The sequence below is a fragment of the Tenebrio molitor genome, chromosome 5 (genome assembly GCF_963966145.1).
Source record: "Tenebrio molitor chromosome 5, icTenMoli1.1, whole genome shotgun sequence".
NCBI classification, from domain to species: domain Eukaryota; kingdom Metazoa; phylum Arthropoda; class Insecta; order Coleoptera; family Tenebrionidae; genus Tenebrio; species Tenebrio molitor.
Window position 1 is genome coordinate 19,290,878 of NC_091050.1, and position 15,331 is coordinate 19,306,208.

Below are 15,331 nucleotides of genomic sequence, written 5' to 3' on the forward strand. Positions count from 1 at the left end.
AAGAGTCAATTGTGAACGCACCACTCGTGTAAAACGTAACATTTAAACAGCTGATCCGTGATCCGTAACCCGTATAGTGCGTTCATAATCTACTCTTCAACGCCTACTAGGAATGAGGTGAAATTTTAAAAAACACCCAATATTTTAGATTTGAAAATATGTGGGCTTAAAAGGTGCAGCTTTGATCTCATTTATTTTAAACATTAAAATAGACTTTGACTATTTGTTTTTTCACTACCCAATTATTTACTTCCCAGAATTTCCACGATTTTATGTCAGTTTTACCTCCAATAACATTATGGCAATATGGCCTTGATTGTTCTTTCTTATTTAGTTATTTTCATGGATACAAAAAGAATGAAATATTTGCAGATTACTTAAATGTTGCCACATAGCAAAAACGAAGATAGATTTTTTTAAACATTTTTACCTGATTTTTAATTACATATATTCAAATATAATGGCTTGCAAACATAGCAAATATAGTTGAACTATTTCGTCAAATTACATATTTAAAGGTTTGGCCTTTCAAACCTTAGGCCCTTCGTCCAAACAAACCATCGATTTCATTAATGTCATCGGAGAGCTACTTATTGCGGAATCAGGCGATTCAAAATCAAAGAAACTCCTTTTCGAGAGGATTTCCTTTGCTATTCAACGTGGAAACGCTGCAAGCATTCGGGGTACTTTTCCAGATTCCGCATTATTATCGGAAATTTTTGTATTTTAAAACAAAATTGTTATGTACAGTGGCCGGCAAAAAAAGCTAGTCATAATTTGAATGTCAGTGTCATTAAAGCATTAATTACACATTTGGATTTTGACGTAACAGAAAAGTGATGGCTATTGTACTTAAGTTGATTAATTATATTTTATTTAGATTGTTTTTATCTGATATTTTATGACTACTTAACAACGTACTGCTGAAATGTTCCACGAATTTTGGGACACTCTGTATATATTTTTTCCTAAATCTCTGATTAAAAAGTAACATATTTAAATAAGAATATAATTCATGTGTCACATGTTCACTTTTCATTATTTTAATTGGATAAAACAGGGTGGTAAGAGGTTATCACAACGACGATAAAGTACTAAAGATATTGGGCCGTATCTCAACACCGTTATTAAAGTTGCCGTTAACTAGAGTCGTGATTAAAGTAAACATAAAACGATATAGATTTATGCAATTATAACCTGCCAGAAAGAGATGAATTCGTCACCAAGATAATTAGAGTCATGATAAAGTTTAATAAGGGTGTCGTGATACGGCCCAATATCATTTTATTGTTGCCCATTTCTAAAGATAACTACATTTATCAAATTTAAGAGTTAAAATGTTAATTCAATTTGCTCGATTATAAGCTGAAAAAAGTGTACTAATCGTTGAGGAGATGTCGCTGATACAGAAGAATATACGGATATACAGGATCATTATAAAATATTGTACCATCGTAGTTGGCGTTGAATACTCATACAAATTTTGGATGTGCCGCCAGCTTCGCAACGTTAGACAAACTAGTAGACAGATTTCCACTACCGCCAGGAGCGCCACCTATCGGTGTTATCATGAAGTTTGCGGCACATTCAACTAAAGGCTGTATGTATGACACGATGCTAAATTTTGTAGAAAATTTAGCATCGTGTCAAACAAGCTTAAGCCACTAACGCCTACTACGATGGTAAAATACAATATTTTATAATGACTCTGTATATCTAGAAGCAAACAGTAATCAAAAAGCAAAGGAAGTGGCGCCTGTTTATGGATTTAAATGTTAATTATCTATTCGTTATATTCTCTCATCAAATATGAACTCTTGATATTGTTAATAATCAACAATACGACTAGCAAAACCGGAGCAGCACATTGAACTCGCCCTATGGAATCGTTGAATCTGCAGCTCGGTTTCACTCGTAAATGTCACCGATGATAAGATTTCCACTTGTTATCTTATAGTTGATAGTAAGCATGTAAGAATGAAAAATATATCTTGCTATACTCTTTGTAGTGGAGTGTAGTACTACTAGAAAGTCGTATAAATAATGCATGTAAAAACTTACCTGTTATGATAGTTTTAAGAAATTCTGTCTTTTTTATGGTACACTGTTTTTCTTTTGGTTTTCCTCTTTTATCAATTGTATTTCACTATTTCTCAAAACTATTTCAAATTTATGTCACTTTCACATTTAATAGAGATAGGAAATGGTTTTGAGAAATAGTGAAATACAATTGACGAAAGAGGAAAACCAAAAGAAAAACATTGTAATGTATTGCACTCGATCCCATAACAAATTGAAAAAACTGCCTTGCGAAATTTTTGGAAGCTTTAATGCAACTTAAATCAATTCTCAATAGTGTCTAATTAAGAGTATAGATACTACACTCTTATCAAATCAATAATTGCAAAATATCTAATATACAGAGTGTTTAATTTATTATTTTTTATTTATTTACATATTTAATTACAAATATCTATTACACTCTGGTGTTTGATTTATCTAATATTGTTGTAATAATATGTATAATAAATACAGTAATTTTTATAATTGGGGGATTAGAATAAAGAAGTCAAAGTTCAGATATTATCTTCTGTAAAATTATAATACGATACGATATAAGTGCAATGTAGACATTATTACCGCACGTATCGTGAAGAATTGCCCCACGAGGCCGTAATAATGTAATATCTCACGAATATCGTACAAAGTTTTATCTATCACCGCTAAAATTGTCTTAAAATAACCTCACTTTGCTATAATAATAAATTAATCAAGGTGACGATAGTATCCAATTATTTTCAAGATGATAGCAACTCGTAGTGGTCTACACTCGCATCTTAGTTACAGAATAACAACAAAAAACAACAAACAGAAATTTGAAATTTTTCGGAGGTCAAAATTTTGTTTTGTGGTGTCATTTGCTTGTTGTTGTCTTGGATTTGTGAATTGTTAAATTCATTACCGCACTAGTGTGGTAATAATTTCATTCCGCACTCATTGGGATAAGGAGACTATTATTCTTCTAAAATGAGTGCGATATGATATGACTTAACCCACGGTTATAGATAAAATTTATCAAAAACAACTTTGACACGAACGTTTTCTTATTTAAGTGATCATAATTACAAACCAATTTGATTAATCTTCTGCATTTTTTTGGTACCATTATTATTATCATTTGCAAGATTTGCAATAGAATTAATTTTTTTATCAGCTGAACTCGATTGCATCCTTGATATGACATAAATAAAATATTAAATCAAATATGTTATCTAAAATGTTTCTTTAAAATTTTTTCCATTAAAATTTATGATTACTGAAAAAACGATTTTTTTGCAGGATCAGTTTTCTAAAATTTACATCTTCTAGTTTTTTAAATTACAGAACAAGAATTTATTCATGATCACAAAATTTTTCCATTAATTTTTTTCAAACCATTTTTGACAATGTTTGAAAATATGTAATTAGAATTCCACTACAGACCTTAGGAATGTGGCGCTCATTAATCCACAATTAATATTATTCTCAAGGTTTATAAGTCACTAGTACAAGATAAAGGATATATATACATACCAGATAAGTGAAAAATGGAAAAAAGTATCAAGGGCAACAGAACCCATTATTGTAACTTAGCCCATTCATTCATTTGTTCTCAATTGTAATGGAAAATAATGGTTAGATGTAGTAAATAATTCCAATTCTTTGTAAAAATTTCTTTCTGAAGACAGATAATGATAAACTTTTACTGTTTACAACTTGATGCTTTGTTTGTGGCGTATTATTGGCAAAGAAATAAAATACATAATCACTTCGTGCCAAAGAATAGAAAGAAGGTTAAAAAAATAATAAAACTATGAAGTAGACAATTTATTGAGGTAAGTTATTGCCAACGAGTTCTTGTTTGTATTTGATTTTTTTATTAATTTTTTGTTCTTTCAAAATTTTTGAAAATTCAGAATTTAGGTCAAATTGGCAGGGAAATAGTTATTTACAAACCGAATGCGAAAAGACATTTTTCGTACATGAGCGCATTATTTGAGGCACGAGCGACGAAGGAGCGAGTGCTTCATTTGCACAAATGTGCCGAATACGTCTTCGCTCATCTAAGTGTGTATTTTTTGAAACGAACCTTATGTCTCATTTGTTGTGTATCCTTTGTAAATAGATAGATAGCGCTTGTCCATGCGCTTGCCAAAGTGTCAATGGAATTAATAGCGATTTATTTTTACTCGAAATTTTCAACATCCAAATTGGAGAAATGGCGTTTTTTAAACCAGATTTTATTATTATTAAATCAAATTATTTTTACAACGCTCAAAAAGGTGAATGCTTTTAAGATGATTTTGAAGCACTAGTGCGCGAAATGTACGTTCGCCGTTCACTGTTGTGGTCGCGGAATGTCATTTTGAAGGTAGTGAGTTCAAAAAATGTATTTGATTTATTTAACTTGGTATTCATTGTTCTCTGTAAGTTCTGGTTTACAATACAGGATTGTAGATTAAATAGATTAAATTACTCAACTGCCAAGTTTATTTTCCAAAAATCAGTGAAAATTTTGTCAAATGTTTTCTTGGTTAAGTAAAATTAAAAAAATGTTTTTTTAGAGCTTGGTAATAATTGAGCGTCTAAGTCTAAGCGATATGACTTAAATTGTAAGAATTTTGTAAGTACAGTCGTTGACCAAAATAAAATAGGACAAATTGTTACCTTAGACAGTTTCACAATTCAAAGATTTGTGTAGTGTAATTGAGACGTATGTGCCTCAGATTACAACTTGATTTGACTTGACAATTGATTTACAAAAAGTTAGGTTGTATTTTTTCACTTGTCATCTCGTCACTGTCACTATGTTCAATTGAATGATTGTGAGTTTTTGAAATATTGTCGAATGATGACACTTATCATAATTGTTTTTTTATTTTTGACACTTTTGTTTCCTAAGAGATGGATTTCGCAGAAATATCGAATTACACAATCGAAATTTACTTTGTCCTATTTTATTTTGGTCAACGACTGTACATACTTATTTAAACTCAAGATTTACTAAATTGCAATTTCAAGGAGCAATTTCGGAATTCTTGAATCTATGAAACATAAGTTTTGACAAGTACCGTGCGATCAACAATTATTTAGATCAAAGAAGGCGTTAAAATCTTGGCCGTATGTCGACAGGGATGGAAGTATTTCTGGTTGCAACAGGCAACAGCGCTGTATGACCATTCTTCGTTATTGAAAACACCATTACGAAAGTAAGATTAATCTTTTATGTTCTGAAGTAAAAACCATTTTTGCGTTAAAATTTGATTTATAGTGACAGTTTGACGTTTATTAGCTGAGTTAGCAAAGATACGAAAAATCTAACACTGCCAAAGTCATAGCCGCCCCTTATCAAAGTAATAATTGTTGATCGCTCCGTACTTTGCAAACACATTTGTAAAAGCGACAAGTGCTGAATTTTTTTCTTGACTTTGACACGCCTTCACAAATATTATTCTTTGCATTGTTGAAGGAAAAACGCGCGGCATTTCCGTCGCAGAAAAATCAGTCTCCGTCTACGGCCTCCAATGACCTTTCCTTCTCAATAACAAAGTAATGGTTCTTTTACAGCGCCATCCCGTTCGAACGATTGTTGTTCGAACAGGCCTCCTAGCTCCGGTTCCCAATAAAATCCCAAATTACGTCCGGTAAATGACTTTAGTCGACGGCAATAAACCAAAAATTCCTGTTGATCCGCCGCTGATTGTCGTCAACGTGCCCGATCATGATGGGAGCAGTGGAAGTGAAGTAGTACCGTTACCCGTTAGTCGTTTGTTTTGATCGCTGGTGGGAGAAGTACTGGTAACACACTTTCCGTCAGACACACAGACGGACCTAACTCCCACCATGTGGTGTTGCCGTACCAACCAGGTGGTACCGCGGCGCGCGGTACTCATATAGTTCTCTTTTGCGGCATCTATAGCGGTACAGAGTGCGTCATAATTCTGACAGAGCGAATGCCGACTGCTGCTGCTCTTGCGGACAAACCGTTAATTGAATCGAAAGTGAAGTTGGCTGAGCTGATTCCGTGCCCCACTTCGCATGCTTTGTTTTTAAAAATATTCGAAAACCGTTGCGACGACGATCAGGAAAAAATCGCGGAGGTACCACTTACCGCGGTACTGTAAATCGGTACGTTTTGCGATAAGGCTAAGACAAAGTGGGAGAGCATTAGCGTTATACGCTGATTTACATTGACAGGACGTTATTTATGGGAATTTGACTGAGCACCGAACAGCGACAGAGAACCCGTTTGTTCTTCCTTCATGAGAACATTGTCTACAGGGATCTTTCAGCTTTTCTAGTACATGTCAAGGATCTGAATCCTGAATCAGATAATGGCAAAGTATCTCTAACAACCAACAAATGAGACATTTAAAAAAACTTATTCCACAGTTGTATTAAGATATTTAGATTTAAATTTTTCTATATTTTTATAATTTCCAATACTTAGGAATTTTAAATTTGCCTATAGTCTACACATTTGGTCATGGTTCATTCCAAGTCCAAGTATCTTTTACAAAATCATTTGGATTAAAAAATTTAAATCACGTACTTTGTATGGTTCGTAAAAATGTGTTAAAAGAATGTCTAACTCATTATAAATTCAATATTGTGCTTTGAAATGTATTATTTTTTGATTGGTTTGTTGAAGACAGAAACTTCATTAGATCACATCAAAACAAAGCATATTTATGTAATTACGTTATGACATACGGTTTTAAAATGACTTATTATTTGCAAAATTAATAAAATAATAAATAATTAATAAAAATTGTGGTCAATAACCAGTCTGAAAATAGGCTATTTGGTTGTCCCTTAATTATTAAAGAAGGAAAATTAAAATGTTTCTTGTCAATAAAAAAAAAAATCAAAAATTGATTTCTATATTTGACAATTATTGTCTGCAACTAACCTCACATGTTCTGCCTCTATCGTCACCAGTACTACAACGTGATCAAGAATAACTGAATCTGTTGGGGACAATGAAAATTTGAATGATTTTGGTACCACTGTAATCTAAACGCATTTCCGGTTGTCAACTTTGACAGAGTTGACAGGCGAATTTGACGTTTACCATCAAAGGGTCATTTTTGTAATAGCATAAACATACCCGACATAACCTAATTTTTTTTAAATGTCGTGTCAAGTTAAAACATCCGGTCGGTGCCAATTACGAAACAGAAAAACGCCAATATTTTTCAATTGTTTCATTGCCAACAGACTCAGTCATTGTTGATCACGCTGTATGTGTGGTACTTTTTTTAAATTTTGTAGGTTATTTTGTTTAACATACAGTGTGATTCAAAACGAACGCACCAACTATTAGCAGTTGTACAGAATACAGGGAGAAGAATATAAAAAAATTGGAAACATTTTTTTTCCCAGCTTCAATTAAAAGTTACAGCGTGTTAAATTTAGAAAATTTGAATAAAAAATGTTGAAAAAAATTTTTTTGTGTTTCAATTAGGTACATTAGACGGAGTATTCGTCCAATTGCAATAACATTCGCTAATTAAATTAGTTTTCTTTTAGTCCGTTTGCCTTTTTAAAAACCGAAATTTAAAATTTTTGTTACACAATTTTTGAATAAATCTTAGTCAATTAATCATGTGCTTGTATATGTCAACAAAAAAAATCAAAATTTCGAAAAATAAGAAAAAACAAAAAAGCATCAGGAGAACATTTGTATTATTTTTTTTGACGTTCCTCTCACTACTTTATACGATTACAAGTAGTTGGTGCGGTCATTTTGATACACCCTGTAGACATAAACATTTAACTGACAATTTGATTAAGAATCTAAGAACTCCATGATTATAGATAAAACAAAATTTTTACTCGGTAAATGAATTTAGGTTCATTTCTTCGAAAACTAAAGTTGCCAAAGTTTAAACACCAGCATCACAAAAATAAAGAATCTCTTCAAATTTCCACGAAAAGTATTAATTTAACAAAAAAATTGAAGGAGGTCTATATGATGTTCCAAAAAGCATTTTCAAATTTTCAAAGGAGTTTTTCTAGTAGAAAACTGGCACTAATAATAATAAGTACATTTTTAAAATTGAACTATTTATGTAGTGCCTAAAATAAACTGCAATTATTATTTTTTATATTTCAGACATGGATTTGGTAGTCACCACTACTGAAAAGAATAGTACCTACTCGATGTAAATACTTGCAAAATAAATTAAAACAGAAATAATGATCAATTATTTGTCCGCCAGGATACTTATTTTTTTTTTTAAATTCCTGTATTTTTTTGTATTTACGTTGATGTAAAAAGACGTTTATCTTCAAGTAAAAATAATATAATATCCTGAGGGTGAGTTGAATGTATTACTTTTATTTATTTTTGTAGATATGATGGTATCTAGTTCATATTAATTGATTTAGTTAATTTTGATAAACATTAATTTCTTACCTAAATTTAATTTTTTTTACAGAGGAAAATATATATCTAACTATAAATATTGTTGAAGAATATTACATTCTTCAACGAGCGTAAAATGATGGCTATTATTCAAGAGGATGAAAATTGATTGTAACACGAGCCGTAGGCGAGTAGTAAAATTATTCGAGTGAGTAATAGCCATTATACGCGAGTCGAAGACTCTACTTTCTCCACGACTACACCAAGAAAAAACAATCTTTTAAAATTGAAATTAATTTGATTTTTAATATTTAACAATTAAAATTGTGCCACGTTTAGCGGTTGCTACGCGATGCGCGGGTTATTGTTTATAAACGCATCCGATTGGCGATCTGCCGTTGTAGAATGAAAATACGAGGGATGTGATTGGCCAATAGCCAGAGAGTTTTAGTATATTCTATTACTGGGTATCCTTCTTTCATTGAATTTCCAACAAGAATGCGTTCATTCTTCAATAGTCGTGTAGAAATATTAATTCCAATATAATTCTGTACTGTAAAAGACTTTTTATTAGGTAATTCATTTGATTTTAGTAGTTTTTTACACAATTATGTGCTACGAGAGCTAATGTAATTATACTAATCTAAATTTAATAACCTCTAATAATTTTTTTAACAAGCAAGTGACACAACAGTCTAGAAAAATTTGTTATGTGTATACCGTTACGGAATTAATAAATACCAATACAGTTATTAAAATCCGATTGAGCCGTTTTGCACACAATGTCTGCTGCATCGCGTCATCTCTCACCAGTTTTTCTTTATTTGGGCGATTCACTGAAACTTATTTACAAACAATGGTTACATAATCACTATACGCGAGATTCTTTGCAATATTTTAGCCGACCTTTACCGTTACTGGGAACCTTTTAAGATGACCGATTTTTATAGTCCACAAGTTACCTATTGAAAAGTTACAGTGCTAATCAAAATTTCAAATTCTTCCAGGATAAATTTAATCATTTTTGGATTTATCATTTTGACTGATGTCTTAAGTGAAAAGAAATTTTGCTTTAGGTAGGCTTTGAAAAAAGAAAAATGGACATTTATAAAATAATTGTAATAAATCGGCAGCCGGATTACAATGAAAGCACTATCAGCACTCGATCAGTGAAGTTAAGCAACCTAAGGCTTGGTCAGTATTTGGATGGGTTGCCGCCAGGGAAACCGTTTTCCGTTGTAACTTCAATACTTCATAGCTTCATTATTTGATTTTAGTGTAGTCTGTAATCCGCAGTGTCGTTTGAATAAACTCCGACGTAGATGTCGTGCAAGATGTGAGCGAATAGCAACATAAATGATAATATTAAGAAAATGGTTCAAAGGAATTATCTATGATTCAAGGGCGTGTTTTTTTAATAATAATTTTCATTTTCTAACAGACATATGTATTACCCAATTGTAAAAAACATAGTAGATTATATCATTAAGAGTAAAATTGAGTCTTTTTTGCTGAGCCCAGAAATTGAAGACCGAGACGAAGTCGAGGTCGGCAACTCGGCGAAGCACAAAAAGTCCTTCTACACTGAATGATATATACTGTTTTATCTTCAAGTGAATCCAAAACAAAATCAAATATGAACTCATCTATTGTCTTTTGCTGCAATGACAGTAAAATAACAATTTTGAAACTTCCAATTTTCAAATTTTAAGGTGCCAGTAATTCCTAGTTCTCTTCTTGCAATATTGTTAGTATATACTTACTTGAAAGTTCAATAATATTAGTAAAGTGTACTGAAGTCTAAAGTTTACTTTTTAACGTTGAACGGCCATCTTACTTACGCTTTTTGTCAAGAATATTATCACAGATTGGTTGCACATCAATTCCGCTAGAAAACATGCTTAAACATGATTTTGAGGACCAGAAAATCTACTTCTTCGATTGATCTTGATCAAATGATGTTGTTCCAGGTACGGCCTCAGCGATGCGGACGCCCCTATTTCCACGCCGCGTCAACTAAATGAGCGCGGTCGACCCACCCCTTGGCCACCACCGTCTAATGGCAACAATGAAATATCCCAACGTACCCGGTGGACCCAACATGGCAGTCAGCGGCAATGGTTCACACGTTGACGAAGTCGATTCCCTCTTCACCTCATCTTGTTGGCAAAACTCCAACATCAACCTCCAGAACGATTTCATAGACACCCACTCGTTGGCTTTGGACAGTTCGATGAGCAACCTCGGTGCCGACAAGTTACTTTTAGACTCTCCAATTAGTCAAGACGATAACGAAATCGAAACGGACGCTCTAGACAAGCTTTTCTTAAGTTCTCAACCCACCAATGCCAGTTTAGCCGAACTGAAGCCCCTTCCACCCTTCACGGGGTACACGGCCAACTTGAGTATCAACGGTATCCAGGGCCATCATTACCACACGATATCCCAGAGGATCCCGGAAGAGAACAACAACAGCTACAACAGCTACAATGAACAGAACATTGTCTCTAGTTCGACATGCAATGTTAGTGCGGACTCCGCGGGTGACTGTGGTAAAACGATGTACTCGGTGGACGAAGTGGTCAAGTTAGGTTACGCGGACTGTGCCAACCCCGACTCAGTGTCTAGTGCGAAAATGTACGAGGAGTGCAGCCACCCCGCCGCCGCCGACTCCGTCACGCACATCAAGACGGAGATCGCCGAGTACGACATCTCGATAGACTTCGCCAACATCATCGGTTCGGCCATGGCGGACACGACGGTCCCGAGCAGTAACCAGGAAGGGGAGGACCCGACGGGCTCGCGGGACAGCTGGATGGACATCGACGCCTTCATCGGGGAGACCTGCGGCGAACAGCAGAAGAACCTCATCATCACCCAGGACGGCCTCTCGGAGTTCGTCATCCCATGCACGAACTCCGAGTACACCAAGCCCCAGCAGATGCCGCCCCAACAGGGCGGCTCCACCCTGCAGACGCTTCTCACGCACGGCTACATGCCGCTGCTGCAGAACCGCCTCCAGAACGGGCCCCCCATCAAGCAGGAAGCGCCGAGCTCGACGAACTTCGGCAGCGACCTGATCACCACCTCCAGTCCCCCCGCCAACGTCGTCTCCACCACCGACAACCTCCTCCTGACGGTCAACGGTCGCTTTATGCCCCAGTACGGCGTCCACGGCCTCGACCAGGACCACAGGATCAGGAGTCCAGATCTCTTGGGGCAGAACTATCCGCACACCACCACGACCAACACTCCCAACGCGCCGAAGAAGACGCGGAGCAGGGCCCAGAAGAAGCAGCAAGCCCAGCAGCAGGCCAGCTCGACGGTCTTCCAAGCCGAGCAGAATCTGGGCCTGCTGGGCAAAGAGAAGCCGGTTCATAGATGTCATATTTGTAATCGCGGATTCCTCAACAAGTCCAACATCAAGGTGCATCTGAGGACTCACACGGGGGAGAAACCTTTCAGATGCGACACTTGCGCTAAGGCCTTCAGGCAGAAAGCACACTTGCTAAAGCATCAACAGATACATAAGAGGATCGGCCGCGACTGATCGTGTATTTCTTGATGGCGAGTTTCGCGAAGGTAAGGAGTTTTGTTCTTTTTGTTGGTTGTCGGGTGACATCACTCGGACCCTTCGGGGGCGACCGAGCTGATGTCATCGGATTGTTCGGTACGAGCCCCCGCACTCGGGACAATAGAAACAACACTTCTTATTCGAGAGAGCTCGCGAAGCCAACGTCAGGCCAATGAGCAAAATCAGGTCGCGTCCCAGCATATCCACGTTTTCCACGGAAGGCGCTCAGGTTTTCGTTTCTTGCCAATTTAGATTCGGTTTTTCGACTCACACGACGCCTCCAACCAGAGCCGCTTCAAATTCAGAATCGAAGAGTTAACAAAAACAATACGTGCTGCGTGACACCGTTCTACTTTACCATGCCCTCTGTCGGTACACGATTTAACCTTCAAGCTGTTCTACTATACTGATTCCCCTAGTTCACAAACACGCTTTTCGAACTACTCCTACAAAAAATTCAGATTTTTCCTGGTTCCACCATTTTTTTAAATATAAATGACTAAACTGTCCAGTCTTATTCTAATATGGATTATTCATTTTTTACAAAACACAAATTTAATGACAGTATGGCGTAACTTGGGCTCTAGGTAATGAGGTTATGAATAATAATGCTAGCTTAGACCCCACTTGACATTTTCTCGTTAGCTTCGTTCATAAATTTTTTTGACAAGAAAAAATTACTCAGACACAGATCTGCATAAGACTGCAATACTGCTAGCAATTTTTATTTTCGTTTACATTCCGAATTAGTTGCTTATGTTTTAAAAAAATGGACTGTACCTTTCGTAGCGTTCAAATTTCGTGTTAGGCAGCAAGAATTTTTCTATCTCAAAATATTTATTCACACCCGATAAAATCGTAAAGCATCGTTTTGTTTTTGCTGATTGGCCCGTCAATTCCAAACGTGCTATAAAAAAGGTACCTCATATTTAACAAAATGTATATTCCTATTAATGGACAATGTGCAATTTCATCTAGTGAGCCGGTGCAAACAACAACGAACCTAAACCTACTCTCCCTCCACATTATTATATTATTGTATTATAATATAAACAAATCACGTTCTATAGGAATATCGCAGTTAACTTTTGGTGGTTTTCTTTTGTCCTATTTTATTAATTATTTGTATTATATGTTTTTGCGCATTGTTGTGGTATATGTTTTTTATTTATTTAAAACTTGTATTATAATGACCCCTCTTCTGACTTAACCTCTCCCATCTCTCTCTCACTATTTATTTATGATAATTTTATTTTTGTTGTCCCCTTGTTCGATTTATTGTATTCGGTTAGTTGGTTGGTGTGAAAAATTGTTCAAGACTTCTCAGGTTCTCCTTTTTAATGCACTTCTTGTGATAAAAAAATAAAATACTTAATATTTAAGTAAGAAATTAAGTATTTGTATTTTTACAAAATATTTAATTGTATCGTGTAAAATCTTTTATTGATTGTACCTAGGAAACTATCTTTAAGGCAGAAATTCACAACGAATCCTATTGTAAATTGTGTAATTATACGTAGAAGTTCCCCTCCTCCTATTTATTGTTGCTCGTTGCTTGTTCTGCCTCTTGTACGATTGAAGGAATCTTCCTGGACCAACGTTGTAATAGATCTCAATTTTCTAACACGAAAAAGTTGCTTTGCACCTAGCAATTGTGATTTCAGGTTTGTCACATCGCGTCTCCGTAACCTCCCCTCGAGCCGCCATCTTGGCGATTTTCATTTGTCCCGATGCGATGTTGTCGGTGCGCAGGCACCTCTGAAAGGTTTATTTTTTTAAATAGTTTGATTATGTGATAATCAGAGTAAATATTTGTAATTTATAAATAACAGTTAGCGATCAGCTTGACGACAAATAAATTTTTGTATGTATCTAGATGTAAGTGCAGTAAACAAATAATTTTAAGTAGCCTACTTAGACACTTAAATTAATTATTGTTATTATTTTATTGTTGATTATATTAATAAGCATGTTGTATTATGAACACCATTATTTTTAATATGAAAAAGTATTGAAAAACTGATTGGAGTTTTTGTGTGAGTACCCTCGAAGGGGATGGATGTGTGTCGCTTGTGGTGGGGTTAACGTCGTGGCGAAATGTTTTCTGTGCTGAGAAGAGTAGTCTCCTACGAGGATGATGTCCTCGTTTGCGCACCACGTCCGTCAATGTAGGAAGCATGTCCGCATAGTTGTTGCCCCCCTGTGCCCCCTCGTCCTGACCGAAGTGTGTCGCGTTCCACTTACGGGGCGAGTGCATTTGAATAGCAGCGGCGTGCGACCTGATGGTACTCAAAGGAACGACTTATCATAAATTCAGATTTATTAAAGAAGTAACCGGCACGGCATCAGGTTTCATACTTGAATGGGCAGATAGTTTGTCGATGGGAAGCGGTTTTGTTTCAATTAATTAACTGTACAATTCTGGCTTTTTTAATGGGAAATGACAATGGAATTTCTAGTTATGTCGCTAGCTTGTGTTGTTTAGAGTGTTGTTTCGTGTCGGAGACAATCAACCAAAGAGAGTTTCTTTGTATTTATTTGCGACACGTTTTTGAAAAAACTAAATAAAAAAAAATCGGCCTCAGTAATACTTAAAAATAAAAAAAAATATTTGAAGTCATCTAAATTGTAGCCCAATTTGTTCCAATTTAAAAAAATGTTATTGCAAAAATTACATTGACTGAATACTATTTTCCATCATGTAAGAAAACATCATGTTTTCATAATTATAACTGTATGTCAGTTTATTGATGTAGATAAGGAATAACAAAAGGATAATGACGATTTGCGATTCACTTGGCATAAAGCATATTTGAAAAGACAAATATAGTTGCTTTCATAATTTTATTGTCATTAAAATGCTGTACATATTCTGCAAGCGAAAAAATAGAGCAGAACATGCAGTCCACACAGTCTGTGCTACATACTAATTTTTGATAATAAAATGACAAAGCTAAGGTGAAGGTAATCTGTATATCTACAGGGTGTCCCAAAATTGGCGTACTAACTACTCACTACCTTATCGAGGATGTTTAAATGTACATGAAAAAAAATTTTCAAACAAAAAAATAAATTGTTGTTACATATTATTATTATTAACGATAATACAGTGTAAACAAAGATATACTCTTATAATCTATTCCATCTTTAAAAAAACGATAGGTTGCCATGCTTTAACTTTGTTAAATTGGCAGTACTGAGGAAAGCAGTAGTTATATTTCATTTCATTTTGGTTGTAAATCTTTTGTAACTAAATTACCTTGCAATGTTACCGTAGTGGATTTAAAAAAAAAAATCGATTCCTAAAGTTTCTAAATTCTCTATTATGCAGGATTAGACATTGGTAG

At 35.1% G+C, this 15,331-nt stretch overlaps 1 protein-coding gene across 1 annotated transcript in view; it reads left to right on the top strand.

The window, feature by feature from the left end:
- ich (zinc finger protein ichor) overlaps positions 1-14,007 on the top strand; it is a 28,421-nt gene extending 14,414 nt beyond the window's left edge. The window contains exon 2 of the mRNA XM_069048405.1: positions 10,381-14,007. Within this exon, the coding sequence (XP_068904506.1) occupies positions 10,431-11,960 (1,530 nt within the window). The 5' untranslated portion in view covers positions 10,381-10,430 and the 3' untranslated portion in view covers positions 11,961-14,007. The remainder of the gene's footprint in view (positions 1-10,380) is intronic.
- The last annotated feature ends 1,324 nt before the right edge of the window (positions 14,008-15,331 follow it).